Genomic DNA, 21,680 nt, shown 5'->3' with positions numbered 1-21,680 from the left:
TTGCAGCCAGTTCAACAGTTGCCTGGACGCTCTATTTTTTGACGGAAACGGGTTGGTTTTGATAACCGTTACCAGGCGCTGTCAAGGAATCACAGACTGACCGCGTCGGCATAAGGAAGTCCAATATGCAGAGTCGTTGGATAGTTCAACAAAGTACATTCCGAGGCTGCCTCGTTGGGGGTGTTTTCTTCACTTACTTTAATGGTGCGAAAGGTCTTCACATTTAGAGAAAAACTTGCCGTGCAGACGCAGATTTAGGGGGTGTCTCAAATGAAAAGGTTAAAGTAAAGTGATTTTGAAGCGGTAACAGGTTTCAGGTTCTATTTTGCCAGTCTGACGTGTTGAATCAAGTCATTTGCTACCCTGGATATCTTTTCAGCATAAGAAGTGTTATTTTCTGGATCCTTATGTCTTTTCCGAAAGAAACGCCCCCCCCCGATAATCACTGTGCTCATCATCCACCTGCAGACTGAGTGTCACTCTCTAGACAGATGATTGTTTGGCTTATTGTAAGCTATATTTCATCGTGGTGGTTTTGTTCTTCATTATACCGACGCATATTTATAAACACTGTATGAATACTTGGAGCTGTCCGAAGGCTACTGAAAAAATACCAAGCTTACTCGAGTGGGACTTGAACCTGCGACCTCTTGCTAACTAGTGACGTCCAACCACCTGAGCTTGCCAGGCTGGCTATAGCGGGGTTGAATCAGACGGGTAGCAGGTACCGCGTCAAAATTATAAGGTGTAAAAGGGGACGCAAAAATGACATATTTTAATAGACTCCAGGTCACTGCGCTATACTTACTGCTTGTTCGCAAATTGAAGTTCTCTTTTTTTGTCACCACAAACTAAATTTCTAAGATTCGGTCTATTTCTTATAACCAGTGAAAGTCATACTGTCTCTTGTTGGGCGGTACTTTGTTTCATTGCTACTCTAGCTACATCATTCTTTGAGGGTGTGCTTGGGTGACGAAACAAGATGATGATTGTAGACGGGTGTGGCTATCATACAATGACACAAGCTGCGATTTTGCATTAGCCCCGTGATGTTGATTTAGCGCTGGTTATCCTATATGTAGATATCACATAATTCGTGGTTTTTACAGGGAAGAAAAGGCTCATTTCCACAGAACATAGCAAAACAAGGAACCAGTCGGCATGGTTACAAGGGTAGTCTTGATTCCAGACCATACTTTGCAGTTTGCCCTTCGATGCAAAGCTAGGCCCATTTGTGATGTCAGCAACATCATCTTCCTGACGTTCGCGGCGACAAGGCAGCAAATTCTCTCTGAAACTGGATTACCTGCATGCACCAAATCTGGATTTTTATAATTATGTGCTGAATTTTTGTTTTGTATGTTCAGCGCTAAGGTTTACGAAAACCGAAGGGGTCGAGACCAACATAAATAAGTCTTTTGATTTTCTACTTTTTCTCGTCTCTCTCAAGTTTTGGTCTTGGGAAAGCTTTAAACTAACTACTGAATGGGATTGTACAAATTAGCATCAACATGAAATGTAAAGTTCCAGTTCTTTGAAATTGGTTCCGGTGCCTTGGGCGAAGCAGGGCTGTATACGGAACAATGAGACTGGAAGTATTCCCTGCTATGTCGGATCGCAACACAAACGAAGTTCTATCCACCTGTCACGCTTGCGCTAACATGTATGATGACGATAAAATGTCAATGAAAGTGTAATAGAATGCAAAGAATTTGTTAGTACCATGATACATGCATTCATAGCTGAAGTCACAAAAACGCTATACACGTTGAAAATTAGTCTCCAAGTTCATGTATGTAATAAAAATCCATTTGTTGGTGAAAACAACCTAAATCACGCTATGGGAAGGTTACCTTTCGTTGAGTTATTTGTTTTTATTCATTTCCATTTTGTTTACTATTTACCATGTTGGACCTTTTTGACTCCAGTAATACTTTGTTTTTGCTACGTAATCGGTCCTTTCAAATCATAGTATGCCAAATATTCCGTTTTTGACCACATAGAAGGATGGACAAGGAACGGCTGCAGACAGCAAACAATGAGTTGTCTCCCTTTTTCCGCGATGTTGATTAGGATCATTTCCGAGAGAGACATCTGTCACAGGTGAAAAAGTACTCAAGGAAACTACCATCCCATGCCCATGAATTAGACCTGATGCCCTGACCATGGACCGTGTAGATGCGTAGGCTGACAAATAACTATCAGGATCAGCGAAAAACACTCTGTAGCGTCGATAGCACAATGATTCACATTCCACATGGGCCGCTTGTAGTTTCTGACCGACATTTCGGTAGAACTGCAAGGTTTTCCCTTTGGTGCATCTTCCCAACGTGCCATGCTAAGGTAGAAACAGAAAATAGAATGGGGGTACGACCAAGATACGCAATGAAACTTTACAAACGTGCGTGGTAAACAACTTGGGTCCACGCCAGGGGCGTATCCAGCTTTTGGTGCTGGGAAGGAGGCAAATTCAGAAACAATGAGGGTGTGGGATCATTGAACATGACGTTGGCGATAAAAAATAAGCCTATCAAAAGCCTTACTCGCCGTCCCCGTCTTTCATGGTGTTGTTTTCTTAGGATGCTGTTACTTTTATTCGATAAATAAATCCACGCATCATGGGCGTTAGGACATACTACCGGAGACCGCAATATTCCTTCAAATTCTTATTAGCTTTAGCTATATAGTTGACATGCCCGATAAGATTTGTTACCCACACTTAATTTTAATCTTCAAAGGACTTAGGTTCTGGCCCTTGCGTGATTTTTGTTTTGCCATAACATTTTTTTGGTAATATGTCCACTGTGCAGAAGCAACAGGCGAGCTGTAGAGTGAGCAACGAGACTTTGGTTTATTTATCGATACGCGTTGGGTATGATATTTTCTGACGTCGCAAATTCTCAGGCCTGACAGGCAAGCTTAATATTTTTTAATGTAGGCTTGTAATACCGAGTCCCAAATATATCCTCCAAACCCAAAACCTAGTGAAGTAAACTGTTCAGGAACAATTTACAATCCAGGACTTGCGAATAATTTTAAATGAGTCCTTTGTTTACGAGGATTACACACGCTGTTTCCATGGAAAACTTCGTCCACAGATCATTTCGCTGAATCACCCTGATCAGATCCTGGTACAATTGCCCTTATAAGGGCAAAATATGATTGTTGCATAAATTGTAATTTTCAGGCCCGTTACCGCAAAACCGAAGGTTTGGGTCATTGTTAGCCGCTGTTAGGGCATCCTGGACATTACGTCTGGTCACTAAACTTAAAGTTACATTGAGTGTTAAACTCCATCTACTTCATTTTGGTATCATGCTTCTCTTTAAAATCTTTGTGTAGGCCTTTACCAATACGCCAGCCCTAGATAGATTCGTGTTTATAATGGTTTGCAGACCGCGCTTTCCAGGAGTACGCGAACGTAGGCAGCGAAACGTGCGGAGAACGTATTATGTTCTCGCGGTGGTGAAGTTTTACCGCGCAGTTGTATCCTATGTCCCGTGGTGCTTCCTTCGGACTGGTAGTACGCCTCCTACAAGTTAACGCCCCTCTGACATCAAAAGCGAATATTCCTCGACCCACACTACCACATTATCCCATCATTAACCACACCGCACTCTCTATGGCTACATTGAATGACATAGAGTCACAGCGCACACGCCTTCGCGATCATTCTAATGAACCTAAGACGATAGGTCAAAGTCACAGCTCCATTTAGGTCCCTCACGGGGCCCTCGCGAATAAATTATGTTCTCTACAACCACACGTTCCTGTCAGGACTAATAAGTGTCAATGACACCGTCAGTCAGGTTCTAATGTAATTCAACTCACGTGTTCCTGCACGTGCATATGCTCATTCCCAGTTATGGATTGGGTGAAGTCGGAAGTTTTTTAGGTGACCCAGTTTTGAAATCGACTGTACACGCAACTGCTAAACAGAAAACCGTGTTGTGCCGCGCCCCTCAACGTCCAAAGCCCTTATTTCCCTACCTGCTCTGCCAAGTCTTAAGAACATATGTAGCTTAGAGATGGCTACTAATCCCTCCAAGATAGTTTCAAAGAATTATTGCTGCCTCACCCTTTGATGTCCAAGCCTCAATCTATCTCAGTAAAATGATCGAAGACCTATACATGTACATTGTCTGCTCTTTGTGCCTTGCAATCGTATTTTTACCTTTAGTGGATGGTAAAACTGTTACTGGTCGTCAGTGTAAACGTAAAGGAAGGATTCATTAAGTGTTGAAAACATCTCACGCTGCTATCCAAGCACCAAATATGAAACAATACCACTGTAAATGAAAATACGATTCTCTTTAAAAGCAATGTGGGAAATGTACAATTTGTGGTTAAATCTGCCGCCAATCAAGGGTGATTTTTTTCTGCAAAGTTTGGCTGCCCAAAGGGGAATGAGAGCAGTCTATACGCCGTTTGGGCAAAGAACCCAACATCGAAGCGAACGTTTGTCCCTCTGCAAACCCCGATCAAGGATTATATCCCAATGTTTTATTATGTGATTTTTGTAACTCCAAACTTTATCGCAGCCACGCATAAGTTCAGATGTCAATGATATCCTGGGTGACTATGTTTACGCGGAGGTTGTTGACCCCAAAATGTCACGTTCAATTTGTAACGTGTGTTTCTGACACAGCATGGAAATCATCTATCAAGAAAAATACCGTCAGACGAAATAATGTTGAGGGTGGATGTATACCATTCATTATCGTTTGCCTGATGCTCTTGTATTTCTGTCCGTTAGGCTGCGATGCTTTGAGCTGCTACGTAATGCTTGGCTGTCTATCTCTTCCCAGTTAAATATTTCGTTTTAGTTATAGGCCTATATGTAAAGAATATGAAAATTGTTACACGAAACAATCAGCAAATGATTTTGAACGGTACACACCATCATCCTCTGTTCACCTAGTTGGAATTTGTCGCTTCCTTTACTGCGTATGTGTATAGTCAGAAAATATTTCAAAGTTTAGTTTTAATGAGGGATTTGTTTGATATGTTTTATACGCTGGAGTTTAAAGGAAATCGATTTTGATGTTTCCGCTTATAATGTAGTATTTTTCCACAATATTGTTATCATATTTAACTAACCTTTGATTGGACAGTTGATGTAAAGAATTGACTTTTTGTAGCGAAAGCAAATTGGTTGGTTGGAACCAGGAATATGTCTGTCATCAAAAAGTTCAGTTTCGGAACTGAGAGGAAACAGGGTTGACTAAGTAAGTGGTTGGTGTTTACGTGCACAAAATTATGCGCCGTAATACTGGGGTCTTCCCCAATGGAATACCTGTGTCGTCATAATAGAAATGCTTTGGCAATAATCTGCGAAGGACTTCTTGCGCTGGTTTTAATTCAAAACCAAGATGCCCAGACATTTGAAGCATTATTCAGTGATTCCTGGATTTCTTTTTTTTCTCAGTGTAAATAACTTTGCTGAAATTAGATGGTGGACTTGACGTGCGCTAGCTGGAAATCATGCATCAATTAGGCCTAGGGACTACACTGGAGTGGATTGTGCCATGTTTTTCAAAAATTGGTATAAACAACTACATGTATTACTTTTAGAAGTACATGAATAAAGAGATCCTCCTATTTCCGAGGAGTGAAACTGCGGTATGACACGAGTTAGAGTGAAAAATCATTCGAAATGTGTGAGTGAAATACTTTGCTAAAAAAAATCTATCTGCTGTTAGCTTGTAATGAGTAAATTTCACTCCAAATTGACTTATCTCAAGTTTGAGTCTTATGGAGAAAACCTTTTTACTGGATCATAAAGAATTTTCGCATTCTAGAAAAGAAAGGTGGAAATCAGTTTCCATCTTATGCGGATTTTCGGGCATTTGTGGCTGATGTCCATACAAGTTATTTGCTCAGAACTAAAACTGGAATATGACGTAATATGACTCACAGAGGAAGGTGCCGCATTCTGCCGCAAAACAGGAAGAAAACCTCATAATTAGAAATTAAATGAAAATATCATTAACATATGCTTCACTTTGCACAGCTAATAAAAGCTGCCTGAATTAATATTATTTTTGACACTTTAAGGTTAAAGTGGTATATCTATAAGTTCCGATCATAGCGAGTTACCACAATTCTCAGTTTCCACAAAATATACGTGTAGAGTTTATTAACAGGATTGTTGAAGATTTATTACGCCTGGAAATTTTCTGATGCATTGACCTTTCACCGAAAGAACTGGACCGTACTTGACGAAATTCTTCTCGGAAAAATCACAGTTTTCTTAAAAGTATGTTTCAAAACATGTCAATCTAGTCACGACTTCATACGATTGCAATAAATACGTCCAACTGACTAACACTGCTCCATTTCTTTCATCAAATCAGTATTTATCTTGTAGGAGTCTAAACATTCCTTAAAGTTTTAAATCACCACAACAACGTCTCGAATAAGGATATCCTCCCCGCTTCCCGGACGACAGTAAATTAAACCCCCCTTCACGATCTACCATACCACAAAATAAGATTAATGTTGACCAATCACGAGGAGGTAGTTTGCATCAAGTTTCGGGAATTTGCATTCAGGCTATCAAGCTCCGCAACGTGTCCGGAAACAGCCGTAGGGGACCTTGGTTGCAGTTACAGCGCTCCTCCATTGCTGTGATTTGATTGGTTAAGGCCGAAGTGGACTCCCTGGGTTAAAGACACATGACAGTATTATTTTTAACTGTGACATAATCTAAAGTAAACTCTAAGCATCGCCACTTGACACCGATGAAAGTTTCAACAGTCAGAGGCAAAATGAATATTCATGAAGGCCTCCGTAAAAGGTATAAATGCAGCACTGCGGCGTCACAACCGCTAGTGGAATCCCGGATCGAAAAAGAGAACAAGTCAAATATTTGGAGTCGGTGGTACTTTTCAAGAGAAACGTGAATCGAAGAGTTAATAACCCAGTGTTTGCAAGCTACTGAGAAATCACCAGGGTACTGAAGATTGTCCAAAAGTCAATTTGAACAAGTTGTGAATCTTTATATTGAAAGTATGGGCGCTATCAACTTCTGGCCAACATCTTTGCAACTGATGTTACTGTTTTTTCTGACTCTGCATAGTTTAGCAGTGGAGGGTAGAGCGCTACACCTGGAGCAGGTAAGGCTGATTTCTGATTTCTTTCAAACTACTTCGTCGTATATTCCACCCACCTTTCCAGGTTGTCTGAAATCGTTTCACCTACCTCCCCTTCCCCCATTTTCTACTGTATCCCAGCCTTGACAATTTACAATGAAGACAAGGTTTAAGTGAGTATACGCAGCTTGAAGAATGATGAACCTGCCTACAAAAACAGTCTGCATATAATTATGTGAACGCCATAACGTTCTTTGTTTAATTTAGCCTACGTCCGCACTTGCATGCAGAAAATCAATACTCCGGATTTTTGCACCTTCTACTTTCTAGCCAATTACAGTGAAGACTTCGCCTTTTGTTTATCTGACAGAAGTATAGATGAAACGGCTATATTTTTTTCCATCCAGAAATCAGCTCGTGGCAGGATGAATGCTGGTGAAACAGATAAAGCCGTGTCTGGTGTAGTCACTCTGCTGGCTGGTCTCAACAATCCAAGTACGTACAGCCATATCTCTGTTAGGATTTCAACTGCTGTGGGCATGCAGGTGCTCAGTGATTTTATATTATACACTTTGCCGGAGACTAGATACACGTGGGGCCTATTTGCTTTACAATGCTGGGACGTTCAAGCTGAACTGGACAAAGCATTTTAATAGCTATGGCCATTAGTATTTCATGCCATCACCTTCCAATCAGAAACTTATTTCACACGTTCAAGAACTCTGATTCTGAAACCAAATCCAAATCCACAAGTTAAGAATTGATACATTGCCAGGATGCACAATCAACTGCTGTGATTAAATTAAAGGAGTCTGGAACTGTGACATGGGTATCACTTCCTGCAGGTTAAAACCACATGCTCTGGGGAGACTTGGTTTGGGATCAGGCCGAGAACGTTTTGAAATCAATCAATCAATTCAGCGCTACGAAAGAGACATTTTGACAGGTTCCACCGACTGCCAAATAAGCATAAGGGACGATGTTAGATTCTCAGAAATTCACCAGAAATTATTATATTGGTTTATTAAAATACTGGGTCGGCAGCGAGGAAGTATCCGGAATGACCAGTTTACAATGAAACTGTTAAAAATTTTAAAATTCATTAAATATTAACATTTACAGAAAAATAGATCTTTAAAAGTCATTATGAAGAATATTAAAATCAAATATAACACGATAAATAGATCTTTAAAAATAACAACACAAAATTAAAACAAAATTAAAACAGAAAATGCAATGATAAAATCAAATCTATAACACGTTGTTGCAAGTTATCCATGTCACAAAGGAACTTTGAGAAAGATATTTGCGGCTGTCCTGATCATACGATGAGTTATACTGTCACAACACATTGATAAATTCTCGACTACCAGAAATTAATAAACTGAGATAGGAAACTGCTAGAATAAATATTGATCTTGCACTTGCATATTGTAGTTACCTTATAAAGACAACCATCGAAATCACCTATGCCGGTGACATCAAAGGGAACTTCCGTCTTGTTGGTTGTGTAACCGAGCAACGTATTGCAAGTGCACGTGATGGTTATCGTGAGTGGGCCATCTGCATGGCCGACTTGATAACCTTTATGATTCAATCGTAAGGACTGTAAATGAAGTATTCCCACACTGCCGGCCACCTCGCCTTTGAGACATTTATGTATCTTGTCTCCAAATGACGTGATTCGGTGGCTTCCTTTTTCAAATGATTCGACTTCCTCGTTTAGGGCACAGAACGCGTTCAATGCAGACATGTATTTAATCATCAGTTGGCAATGTTATTATTACGTTTTATTTTTATTGTAATTCGTAAGGGTACGGATAAAAAAGATTGTTATCGAAACTTGTACCTCTATTCTCTAATCGCATCAGTATTTATTGTGTGAAAGGAATGTATCATTGGTGTCAACGTCAGGGTGGAGATGAAAGGTTCCGGACCTGTAATATTTAACGTCAGAGAATTATCGTCATTTTTGACAAAAGTGGGATCTTTCTGCTGGGTGTATACCTAAATTATTCTCCCTCTTGGCATTAGAGCAAAGACCAACCGGCTTGAGCGTTCACTCAGTCACTGCGGAGTGGCCTCAGGGGACAGATGGGGTGAAGAGACCCGTGTCGTGTCACGGTCGCTACGCGGCAAATGGCACCGTTTCGGTGAAAGCCTACAAAGTACACTGATGATGAAATGGAAGCTGATACGTTCCGGTCTTTCTGTTAGTGAGAAAGTGATGCATAATAACGGCACAAAGCACTTCAGGTACACGTACAACTAATACTGACAACAACAAAAACTACTTCCAACCTTAAAAACCCGTCACGCTCTCTAAAACGCTCATCCTGAAAATTCCAGTACATGTACATTCAAAGTTCACAGGTGCATATTTTTCAACAATGACGTTCGTGATTACAAACAGAAAGGTAGTTCAATAAATAAACAAAGGACATATTCTGGCATTGTTTCCTCGTTGATTATGACTCTGTTAGCCGTTCGATATCACTTTCTTCTTGTGTACGGTACCCTGGCATAAGGAAACAGTCCGAGGAAACTGGTATGGGCTATGACAGCTTCCGTATATACACAACGTTAAACAAACACGGAACTTGAACTTGTACTCCTTTGAGTCTAATGTTACACGGTTCACCACAGTCAGAGGTATAAACATGATTAAATGTTGCCTCCAGTAAACTCCGACGCATTGGTTTGTATTGGAATTAGAGATTAGGCCCGCTGGTGTAATTTTGGACATAGTTGTTACCAAAAATACATTCTTTGAAAAAGGGCAAATCAAGGACCAACTTTTCGGGGCAACTCCAAATTGAGCCAATTTTTTATGGCCTTTCCGAGTAGTAAATCTAAATTTTGGGCTGTTTTAGTCTTTAGGTAAGAAAGGAAATGAAATTGTCCTTTTGGACTTTATCCAAACGTCCTTTTTAAATTTACTCCGCCTTCAAACTTTTGCTTCTTTTTCGGGGGCATGGCCCTGTCCCCCCCCGCTCATTCAACAATGACTTTGAAGAGTGGTCGTGTAAATTACCGAATTTCATCCGACCCATTGGGTTCACAGGATATGCCAGAGATCATTGAAACATTTTGGGGGGTTTTGAAGTTTTTGTGGGGCGATGGTTCCAAGGTTCCCCAAAGCATGAAGGAAAAGTCAATGACCAGATTAAGTAAAGCTGAAAACTTACAGTAACGGATTTTCCTATCCTCTGAAAACTATGTATAGGCCTAGTTATGAATCTACAATACATATGCCTAAAGGCTAATCTTTCCACACGAGCACTTACCGCACAATACTCCTGTGGGTCGCACTTCCGTGTGCGTAGAAAGCCACAAACCAAACGCAACGTGGTGGTTATTGCGTTCATTTACGTAGGCCTATTTCGAGTTCGACAACTCGTTTCTTTTTTTTTCATCACATAACATTCTTACAACGTCTTTATGGTAACCATTGTTTATTTTGTAACCAATTATTGGTCGTCAAACTTGGAGTTTTTAATTCAGTGTAGTTTTTGAAATGTAATTTAACTTTTGCTCAGAATTTTTATGGCAACCAGAAATGTAGTTCGTTTCTGTTAAACTCCCACGGCTTCTTTCTAGTTTGGGAAATAATTTGGTTTGTAAACCGAATTAGCACTTGTTAGTGGTCGGAATGCCACAGTATTCTGGGCTTGTCAATTTACTCTTTCCACACTGTGTAACAGGGCAAAGCCTGTTATAAACTATATTCAAGAATTTGTATTTCCCAAACTTAGTGGTTTAATATGTGTACATTTTGTCCACTCCTGTGAAGAGTTTGCTCATTCTCCTGATCAACATTTGGACAAGAATATAAGAGACAGTAGCTCCCTATTTTGGAAAAGAGGTGATAGGCCTTCTTCCATATGTCGAACGAATAGTTATATTCAACTTATCACGTGTTCAAAAACTTGAGACCACCACCAAATTGAACGAAGTTCATTGAACTTACACATTCGTGTGTTTTTTATTTGCACAGGCAAGCTGGCAACTTGTGGCATGCGACCCAACTATATGAAAGAGCCAATAAGGTCTCGGACGAATTTTGTCCGTGTGGTGGCTGGAATGGAGTCTAGCAATCGCTGGCCGTGGCAGGTTGCTCTTGTCGATAAGATTTCTAAGGATCCATTCTGCGGAGGAACACTGATCGGCAGAGAACACATAGTAACAGCAGCACATTGCTTCGATGGAAAGTAAGAATATCTCCCGCCCTTTTCACTCTGGTTGACCTGTGTAGATTAAACATTCCCCTCATCAACTCTCTATCAGTCACCTTTCCTGTTTACCCTTCGTGCCAACAGTATTTTTCAAGTCATCAAAACTAGCCAACAAAAATAGTAGATAGTAGCCTACAGCCCAAAAGTATCGATTTCAGGTAACAGACTGTTGCATACTTCCATTGGAAATGCTTATTGCAATTACCCCCATCAATGTTCAAACAGTAAGGCACATGGCATATATTTCCTGCCCGAATTCTGTAAGAATGTTTCCATTACAAGCCAGACAGCATAAAATACTCACGACGCCCTCTATGTCACGATGCACAAATTTGGACATTCTAAACCTTCCATCGGACAAACAGTTTGTACGTTGCGACTTCAGTCGTTGTAATACTATAAAGCATTGCCGGCGCATAACAATTTTTATCTGTCCACCTTATTTCAGGAACCAAAACGATATCGTCATAGTCCTGGGGGAGCACGACCGGTCGAGACCGGAAGGCACTGAGCAAGAATTCCCAGTGGATTGCATCCACATCCACCGCCGATACGTCAAAGATGTCCCCTACAACAACGACATCGCCGTGGTCAAGCTCAAGGTGGCTCCTGGTAACGATGTCATCATCGATGACTTCGTGATGCCTGCCTGTATGCCGGAAAAGAATGAATTCAGAGCGGGTGATAGCTGTTACGTCACAGGATGGGGTTATACAAGTAAGAGCATATGTTTCATGCTTGTCAAGTTTGCTTTTAATGTAAACAGTCGTTCTGGAATGGGTAAGGACTAAGGTGCTGTTGCTGCCCCACTAGTTCCTCCATTAATGAAACTTGGAGTCCATGACGACGTATACTTTCCTCAGTGCTGGATTTCGGAAATGATAGCAAGAAACTACGTTAATCAATAGTCAGAATGATCATAATCGTTCGTAAAGCCCTGGCTCTGTCAGTTAGTCAGAAACTAGTGGCATAGTGTTCAGCTTTGAAAGTTTAAGCCAAAACCTTTTGGATAAAAGATAAGCCGCTCTTACTTGTTTCCTGTGCCTTTCTGTGCAGATTTCGCCGACCTTCTCGTCGGCAAGAAACCACAGGTGCTGAATGAAGCCAAAGTCCCAATCCTCAGCAACAACGACTGCACACAAGCCTACGGCAGTTACATCTCCAAAAAGATGATCTGTGCGGGCTACCTGGAAGGGGAACGGCGAGCAGACACATGCAAGGGCGATAGCGGCGGGCCGTTGATTTGTCAGAGTGGGGGAGTGTGGAAGCTTTTCGGGGTGACGTCGTGGGGGGATAACACATTCTGTAACCCTTCTCCAACCGACGCAGTGCCTGGGGTGTACACAAGGGTGGACAGATACCGAAGCTGGATTAAGAGTAAAATGGAAATGGACAACTGTCCTTCTAAAAGATGACTTTAATCAACCATTTAGATTATGGACAATGATAAACAAAATGGCCCAACACTTACAGTGTAGGCCCTACTCAGTTTGCTAATTTGTGTATGATGGAAAAGCTATTTATTAATATGTAAGAGTTATGTATTGAGAAACACCTATTTATATACATAATTTTTATGTGACATTTTAAAAAAGGAAGAATATTATTTTATGCGATGCATACTTGTTTGAAACAAATTATGCCGAAGTATTTATAACTGATTTTACTACTTGAAAATTTATTTATTCCATAAAGAAAACGAGAACCTGTATTTAAGCTTGCTAACTTAACTTATTCATTAAGTGTACGTGTATTCGACATTATTTATTTTAACTCATGAGAGGGTTGAACTTAAACGTGCAATACTATTTAAAAAAAACAGCACAAGTATTCTTTAATCCTCTCCCAAAAGAGTGGATAAAATTTAATGTAGGCCTAGTAAATGAACACAAAATAAGTTATTTATTATTCAATATACAAAGAAAAAAAGGAGATTTTGCCTTTTTACACAAACTCAAGAATCATATCCCTACCATCAAACTTGTCCTGGTGATCGTTAATTTTGATCAAAACTCTCGGCAATTTTTAACAAATTCAGAGCAGAAATGCTGCCATTTCCATTTAAATGAATAAAACAGTTAAGTTCTGTGTTAGATTTTCTTATTAGGAAACTAAACGATTGTAATGCAAATGTCGGTTTGGTATGTCAACTCAACATAAACGTGGAACATGACGGTGTAAACAGACGGCAAGTCGGCACGGACAGAGGAGGATTTGGTGGTATGGATACATTTGCGTGTCAAGTTGGGACAGAGGAAACAAGTTGATCTTTGGGTTGATTTATATTTTCACTTTTACATATTATCTTAAAATAAAACATCTCAGGAAATGACCAGGAATTGCGACCAATTTTCTGGGTATTTGCCTTTTTCAGAGCAAGTGGATGTGGTCTCTATCTTTGTGTATTTTACTTACCCCCCTCCACACACCCGGTTCAGAAAAAAAAATTCTATTTTTTTTCGTTCCAAGTAAAAGCCCTGGCTCGCCTGCCAAATTAGCTGTTGTTTCCAAAAGGTGATTTCTTATTGTATGCTTTTGAGAAAAACACTGAACGGGAGAACATTGTGCATATTACATTTTAGCCTTTTCAAGCATCCTTTTTGTCTAGAAATTAAATTAGCTACAAGGTAGTATATTAATGTCCCTTTCTCCAAAGCCCATAGAACACAGCCCACATCTTCCCGAAAACTCACAATCAATTTACATTAGTGACAAAATGATATCAGCTGTCGCAGAAATTTTGTTCATCGATCACCCACAAGACTAGTGCTCTTGTTCCCTGGCGACGAAAAGCTGTTCAAGCAAACCGGGCGCATAACGGCCCAACGTTTTATTATTCGATATGTCAATAAATGTGGTTTGGTAAGTAAAAAGTCCCATTGGCGACAGCAGACACTGGATTCTAAGTCTACGGTTTGGAAGGGTTTTACGGACCAATCGCGGAACTGAGAGAAGAAACGGGTTCGTTCTTTGAACAGCGGGACAATGGGAGCCGGAAGCCGACAGACAATAGGCGGGTTTTGGGGGCGATTACAAGCCACCCGTTTACGGTACAGTAATTTGTTTGTCCTCGGCAAACGAAAGATCAAAAATGATCCAAGGAATTTTGAATCCAGCATGATCAAGTCGTGAACGAATTGTGCCGGTAAAACACTGCGTGTAGTGTATTCACAACGGGGCGCGTTTACTAATGGTGACGTCATCACGAATGATATTACAGTGACTGAAAGGTGATCGGTAATATTTTTTGTTTCAATAGAAGTCAGTGGGACCAGCCAGTTAACTGAGGACGCACGTGCACTTTGGACCGTGGAGCATATAGCTAACATTACTACGCTGTGAGGAATTATTGTTTGGATTTGGCACATTTCATCGATTTCTCGAGTTGGATTTTGAAAGATGTTTGGTGAATGCAGGGGATTTTCCAGTTTGATTTTGTGCTGTTTCGTCGCAGAAATTTGTTTGGCAGCATCAAGTACAGCGTCGGTCAAACGTAACACAAACAGGAATTTCCCGAGCAAAACAAAGGTAGGTTTTTTCCAGAGTCGTCATTCATAGAGTAACAGCATACCTTTATGAAATTTAATTTGCACAAAGGCGTTAATAAAAAAAAATCGAAACAGGGAACACGATGTCCAAAGCATGTTGAAGATAAGTATTTTGTGCCAAGCCCATAAATGCTGTGGCCTATGGAAAATAATGTGCCGAACCCGTACATACAGTACCAATACATTTTTGTTTCGACTGACATAGATGAGACACACCACACATACCAGAGAATTAGTAGCGCCTGAAGGTGACACGATACCAATACCATCACTGCAGGAGGCGGGGACTCTACCTCCAACGAGCTTAGGAGAGGTAGAAGAATTAGATGACACCCAGCAACATTCTCAAAGACGATTACCCATCGGTGAGAAAACATCAATGTCACCTCTCACCCCCTTACTGCTTGTTGGAAGCAGTTTAGCTAAACCAGACTTCATCTGAATGTTAATATCTTGAATTGAAATATTTGATTCAGGAAACTTAGTAGAGCCGTGGCCCTTTTTTATCAATTTGAATAACCACTTTTGAGTATTAAGTTAACGTGTGTGTCACCTAGGCGGCATGCAGGGATGCGGCACAATTATGTAAGTTGATTTATCAACAACATCAGAACAATTAATCTCCACAAAGCCCCTACTCACCTATTTTAAATTGTGAGAGCTTGAGCACGGATGAAAACAGACCAAAGAAAAACGATATTGGGTGTCAACATCTTTGCTGAAACTTGAGTATGCCTTGGAATCAGTTACAAAAATTGCTCTGGATTATTATCAATACATCTTAGCAAATGTACAATTTACAACAATGATTGAAATATGAAGATCGTGTGAGCCACAAAATTTCATATGATTTTTTTTGTCAGGAAATGCTAACAAATTAACTACCATTTTTGGCAGCATAATTTCATTCGCACCGAATTTACCGGACTGATCCTAAGGATAGTTGCGTCCCATAATTCCCAAAATATTTCGTAACATGACTACAACTCCGCTGATGCAAGCCAGTCTGTCTCATGAGCATTTTTAAATTGTTAGTGGTACAAAATACAAGATATTTAAAATAATTTCTAGCCACAGGTTTTGAAAATGAAACTCCTTAGAACCATTTGTTGACAAGGGGCAACGAAACAGCCCCACCAACGAAGAGTCGGTGAAACTTGTGCCAATATACAATATTCAAACTGTGTCTTTTTCTTCGGAATTCCCGAAATTTCACTCGCAAAAAAAGCAATGTAAAATTTCTCAAGTTCACTCTAGAATTCCATTAATGTCCTACGTCATGAACTTCACATGGCCTCTGCTTTAACGATAGGAAAAAAGACCTGAATTTGGTTGAAAACATTTGAGTTACAGCCTTGGATTAGTTCTAAACTTCGAAAGCGATTGTTCACGCAAGATTAGCCTGGGACCGCAGTTGACCGAATGACGCGGTGGCAAGGTCGTTCTCTCCCAAGCACTACTATGTCCTCTTCCCCGATTCAGACTGACACCTGTCGCCGTGAGACCAGATTAACCCTGAAAGCTACATATAAACGACAATTAATTAAAAATGTCCAATCGTGAGTCGGGTGAGGGGTGACAGGTTCAACTCGAAGGTGGTGGTATTTATAGATTAAGGTTCGGGAATTCTCGGAAGGTCGAAAAAAAAACTTCGACTCCCTTTAGTTCCGGTTTTCGGCCAACAAAGCCCAGATGCAATGCACGCGTAGGTAGCCTTGCCCAACGAATGACAAATTATCCGCAAGGGGCAAAGGAGAATTCCTTCAGATTTGCAAGAGCTCTAATAACGTACAATATTGGGTATACAGAATTAAAGAATCTATGCGTCTGTACAGTCAAGACCAAGTGACATTATTTCAACGGTTTTTTTTTTCCTGGGAGGTGAAATACATATAGTTGTCTCTGAAAAAATACTACTTTCTACACAATGCACTCGCAAGGAATCTTCACAATGAACATAATTTTAATGAACATAATTGGCTTTGCCGATGTGGACTTTGCAAAATTATTGTGAAAGCAAAAACATCCATTGTCTTGCGCTCTCAAATTTATGTAAACCATTGATAGAGTATCCTTTTCAAACAATTTGTTGGAAACATATTTTAAGTACAGTGTTTGAAAAAAGTGAACAAAATAGTGTCGAGTCTTTTCTTTATGGCTGCCACGAATGTTTATTTCCAAACTGACGATAATTCTTGCAATTAATGAAGTGCTAATGCTACATTCAAATTTTCAAAAAATCTGCCCTAGCCGGGAATTAAATCCGGACCTAGAGCGTGGCAGGTCACTGTCCCCGCGTTACTTTACCTAAACTTTTATCTTTACAGAAACAGTAGTTTTGCCTTAAGATGAGATTTAGGCAGTTAGTAAATCCGTTATAAATCTCAAATATTTCAATATGGTGCTATTGTGATTTTTCATACCCATTCATAAAACAATTCATCCCAGATAATGTATATTGAACATGTTGAACCCACGTAAAATAAGGAGTGAATGCCTGCCTAGGCAGGGAATCGAATTCGGGCCTCCAGCATGGCAGGCAAGAATTCTACACGTGTACCACGGAACCACCAGTACACATGCCAAGGTTCAATGTTATTTTAATTTCAGCTTGAAAGACGAAAGTTCTATTTCAGTTTATAAAACTTAGAAGTTTACCTGGAGCAGTTGCGATGCTCAACAACATAAATCCCAGGGCATATTGTATAGTGCACACATTCAAGCCATCCGTAATATCAAAAGGAAACATAAATTTAAAAATCCTCATTTGCACTGACTGGGAATCGAATCCGGGCCTCCCGCGTGGCGGGTGAGAATTCTACTATTGAACCAACAGTGCACATGAATTACCCATTTGCCATCCTGCTTCTCATATTTTACATTTGAGAGATTAAGATTAGCAAAGTTCCTTATATATGGTGATTTACTTTGGTATCTCGCTATTTAAATAAACATTTTCCATCTAATAGCTGGATTGACGAAGTGCGGGCGTCGGCCAACTAATCCCTACCGTCGAATTCGCAGAGTGGTCGGTGGTCTGACTGCCGGGACACGGTGGCCATGGCAGGCGCAAATCATCCGGCGGGATGCCTTCAATCAGGAGGTTCACCATTGTGGCGGGACGCTCATCGACACCATGCACGTACTGACGGCTGCCCACTGTTTTGATGGGTGCGTGTTTCACGAGGAGGGCTGGTAGGGGAATAGCGGCATGCGGGGGGGGTCATGTCAATGTACTAAAACTAAAAGGGAGCAGGTGACGAGGTTAGGACTGCATTTAAGATGGTCTTCACTTGTCTACTAATAATCTTTTTTACTTTTGATCTGCCAAAAAACCTGATTTTAAAAGAAGGAAGCTACGTTTACGCATGGTTAGTTCTAGTCTAGACCAAAATACATGTGTAGCGGATAGAGGATTATTAATAATTATGACCAGAAACTTTTCTTAAGGAAACATCACCCGTACACAAAGGTACAACTGATCTTTGTATGAACAAGGGTACCAAAGCCTCACTTTCTAGCCTTAAGAGTGATCAACATCATTTATGTGACCTGGAAAATGCCACAGGGAATTTAAAACATAATCATTGATAAATACTACGCAAAACTTCTGATGGAATTTCTTAATTCTGGGGCTAGTTAACTGTGGAATTCAGTTTCTCTTGATGGGTTCACTGATAAAGTATGATACTCCAAACCCAAAATCTCACGAGCTCCTCAAAGCAATATGTAAATACCAATGACCTTTGTTTCTGTGTAACTGCAGTTATCACAAGAATGACTTCATCATCCGTCTCGGCCAGCATGACCGCTCTACCACAGAGCCTCAGGAGCAAGACTTTACCATCGGCTGTTTGGACATCCACACTAAGTACCGGATGCTGCGATCTGGCTATGGCTATGCTAACGACATTGCTCTGGTGACTTTACGAGGGAGGATCAAAGGCCACAAGGGGGCACTGTTTAATGATCATGTGCTACCGGCTTGCCTGCCCCAGCAGGAAGAGTTCAAGGCGGGAGACAACTGCTGGGTGACAGGCTGGGGACATTCCAGTAAGATGACATGCTTATTTTCACATTCTGTCCAAAATAAGGGATAGAGCAAAACACAGAAAATCTAGGTTGTAAGCAAGATAAAAAGTCCAAGATACACAATACTGGTACAGACCCTTACATACTACCACAGCAGGAGCAAGAAAATTGTACAAATAATTGCAAGAACAAAGCATTAGATCAACATCATTCATTTTACATGTGATCACTCCACGCGCACAGATCAAATACATGTAGGAAGTTGTGTGCTACAGAGCACACCTTGCTTGCAGAACTTGAGTAGATTGAAATCAAGCCCTGCAGCTCAGGTACGCCAGAAGGGGGTTCTCGTTGTGTACAAACATTGTTTGATACATGGATACATAAGAACGTGTATGAAAGTCGTGATGGATTTTCGTAATCACAGGACTATAAACGTTTATGTATACTGTCATCTTCTCTTGTCTATGTACTACAAAGTCTTGTATTTCACCTTGCCTACAGATTTCAGTGATCTTGTCTCCAGTTCCTTTCCTGACATGCTGAATGAGGCCCCCGTGCCACTCCAGCCACAGAAAACCTGCCGCGCCATCTACGGCCGCCAGATCTCCCGCAGGACAATCTGTGCTGGTCAGGTGGGGACCCGCAGCCCCAGGGCTGACACCTGCCGGGGAGACAGCGGGGGCCCACTGGTGTGCAAGCGCTATGGTGTGTGGAAGGTGTGGGGGATCACGTCCTGGGGTCTGGACTCACTGTGTAACGAGCGGCCTCCTGGGGGTGCTACCCCAGGCGTGTACACTAGGGTGGACCAGTACCTGAATTGGATCCAGCGGAGGATGGAAAGGCGGCGAAGGACACCAGTCTGCATCAACTGAGTTACTTATAGAAATACAATAAGATTTCCTACATAAATGCCGATCGGCTCAAGTGATTTCAGATAGGCAAAAATCATTCACAAATTTTAAATAATTTTTTTCAAAGCAAATTGACCATGAACTTTGGATATTGTTGAACAAATGTAAACTTCTGTATTACAGCATACCAAGTTTAAATGCTGCACTGACTGAACTATCCTCAGGACTGGTGTTTTTAAGCAAATCTGTAAGGGTGTAATGAGATGAAGGAATGACATCATCATCAGAAACACGTCAGTATTATCTCAGAACCACTGCCAAGTTGAAATATGTATTTCCCTTTTGCTTCTTCAACTTCTCACAGATCAGCTATCTCCCCTTACAATCCCGTTTCCCATACAAATTTCATTTTGAAATCGAACTTTAAAAAAAATGTTACTTGGTGCTACTTTTAAACTGCAGCTTATGTTAAAATGTTAGTGAATAGTTTCTAACTCAGGACCCAATTTGAAATTGAATTTTGGTGCAAGTGCTGAACCACTACTTTAAGCCTCTGCCACATGGGGATAAACAGAAAAAAAAGCTGTCTGCAACGGCACAGAAAGCATTCAGTGGTTTCAGCGTTTTCCAAGAATTACCTATATTGTATAAGTATTTATTCTTGTATTATTTATTGTGCTTGGTGTATTCATCCTGACCTGCTTCACTGGGGTCAGCAAGGTTAGCCTTCTGCCAGAGGGAACGGCTTACTTCTCTTCAAATGTTGTGACTTCACATTATGGCATTTTTCTTCATTTTCCGACTTAAAATACAGAATACATCAATACTTGTGAGTCTTTGAATGAAAAAATATGGCAATATGTTGACATTCTGGTTGAGTCTTCAGTGTTATTTTGCCATACTTACCAATTAAATTGTGAATACATTTGGAACTGAAAGATGATTTTGTGTGTTGTATTTTTACTTGTATGCGGTCTATTGCCCCAAAAAGTGTTTAATTAATGGCCGATGGTACAGCTAAGACAAACTCCCAACCTGAGCAGCGTCTGCATACATCTGTTCCCTTCCAGAGAGTTCCAGTTTCAGCCAGTGATTGACAGCCATTGTGTGAGACAAACTTCTCTCAATTCAAACATCACAAAGCAGTTACCATCATAACCCTGACTCTCCTGGATCGTTAAGAATCCATGAGGAGGAGTTCTGGAGGATTTAGCAGGATTGAAGAAGGCAAGACACCAACTTGTGATTTGTGTAAAGGTGAATGCCCCTCTAAAGTACAAAGAGTGTTCCTGGTAAAGATACCCTAGAAGACCACCTCACTTGCACATAAACCCAAATTCCCTACACAGTTGTGGTTTCAACATTTCCCAACCCCACTGAAATTCAACACACTGCTGTAGAACAGTGACACATTTTCAGAGCTTAGACATCAGAAAAGATGGTTAGTGGCTTCCAGAGTTCTCCATCAAATACCAACTGCAAAATATGCAGTGGATATCGGACATAAATATGAAATATATGGGAGTAGATACTGATGTAATTATTAAGTGTAATTATTACCTTCATGATGTGTCGGACTTTAAGTGGCGATGGAGGGACCACAAAGAATATATTAACCCCAACACTCCTCAGTCCTCCAACAGGTGAAGGATTGAGGAGTGTTAGGGTTAATGAACGTGTACTCACTTTCTTTGGTATACATACATGTACATGCAAATGAAACAAATGAGGAACGACAAGCATCCACCAGGGACATGCCACTGCCGACAAGTGGTATGGGTCAAATGCTAAGCGACAAAGTGCCCTTTCTTGTTCAACACAAAGCCCCTAGCTGGATGTCTCTCACATGCACTATCAGTAATCAGTATGGTCATGTCAACTGTAACCCATTCTAATACAGACACTATATGGGTCATG

General features: G+C 40.7%; 2 protein-coding genes across 3 annotated transcripts; both read left to right on the top strand.

Annotated features, from left to right (window-relative positions):
* The first annotated feature begins 6,838 nt into the window (after positions 1–6,838).
* Positions 6,839–13,668, top strand: LOC110973868 (chymotrypsinogen A-like). Its single transcript, XM_022225055.2, has 5 exons — positions 6,839–7,118; positions 7,502–7,589; positions 11,092–11,305; positions 11,778–12,046; positions 12,386–13,668. Exons 1-5 carry the CDS (start codon positions 7,014–7,016, stop codon positions 12,742–12,744), a joined length of 1,035 nt encoding a protein of 344 aa, XP_022080747.2. The 5' UTR covers positions 6,839–7,013; the 3' UTR covers positions 12,745–13,668.
* Positions 13,669–14,186: 518 nt separating this feature from the next.
* LOC110985179 (chymotrypsinogen A-like) lies at positions 14,187–20,701 on the top strand. 2 transcript variants are annotated; one of them, XM_087130022.1, is made up of 5 exons: positions 14,187–14,857; positions 15,155–15,242; positions 17,847–18,048; positions 18,644–18,930; positions 19,414–20,701. In XM_087130022.1, the coding sequence occupies exons 1-5, from the start codon at positions 14,729–14,731 to the stop codon at positions 19,782–19,784; spliced, it is 1,077 nt and encodes a 358-aa protein (XP_086986148.1). In that variant the 5' UTR covers positions 14,187–14,728; the 3' UTR covers positions 19,785–20,701. The 2 variants fall into 2 exon arrangements, with proteins under 2 accessions (XP_086986148.1, XP_022101746.1); XM_022246054.2 differs by having other exon boundaries at positions 14,193–14,857; positions 15,083–15,242.
* Positions 20,702–21,680: the final 979 nt, after the last annotated feature.

Source organism: Acanthaster planci, linkage group LG19 (genome assembly GCF_054643075.1).
Source record: "Acanthaster planci isolate LZ-2023a linkage group LG19, COTS_SCS, whole genome shotgun sequence".
NCBI classification, from domain to species: Eukaryota; Metazoa; Echinodermata; class Asteroidea; order Valvatida; family Acanthasteridae; genus Acanthaster; species Acanthaster planci.
This window is presented reverse-complemented; position numbering and strand designations above follow the sequence as displayed.

Coding starts and splice junctions, on each gene's coding strand:
- LOC110985179 (XM_022246054.2), top strand. CDS start 14,729: ATGTTTGGTGAATGCAGGGGATTTTCCAGTTTGATTTTGTGCTGTTTC. Junction 14,858..15,082: donor ATTTCCCGAGCAAAACAAAG/GTAGGTTTTTTC, acceptor CGACTGACATAG/ATGAGACACACCACACATAC. Junction 18,931..19,413: donor GACAGGCTGGGGACATTCCA/GTAAGATGACAT, acceptor CCTTGCCTACAG/ATTTCAGTGATCTTGTCTCC.
- LOC110973868 (XM_022225055.2), top strand. CDS start 7,014: ATGGGCGCTATCAACTTCTGGCCAACATCTTTGCAACTGATGTTACTG. Junction 7,119..7,501: donor GAGCGCTACACCTGGAGCAG/GTAAGGCTGATT, acceptor TTTTCCATCCAG/AAATCAGCTCGTGGCAGGAT. Junction 7,590..11,091: donor GGCTGGTCTCAACAATCCAA/GTACGTACAGCC, acceptor TTATTTGCACAG/GCAAGCTGGCAACTTGTGGC.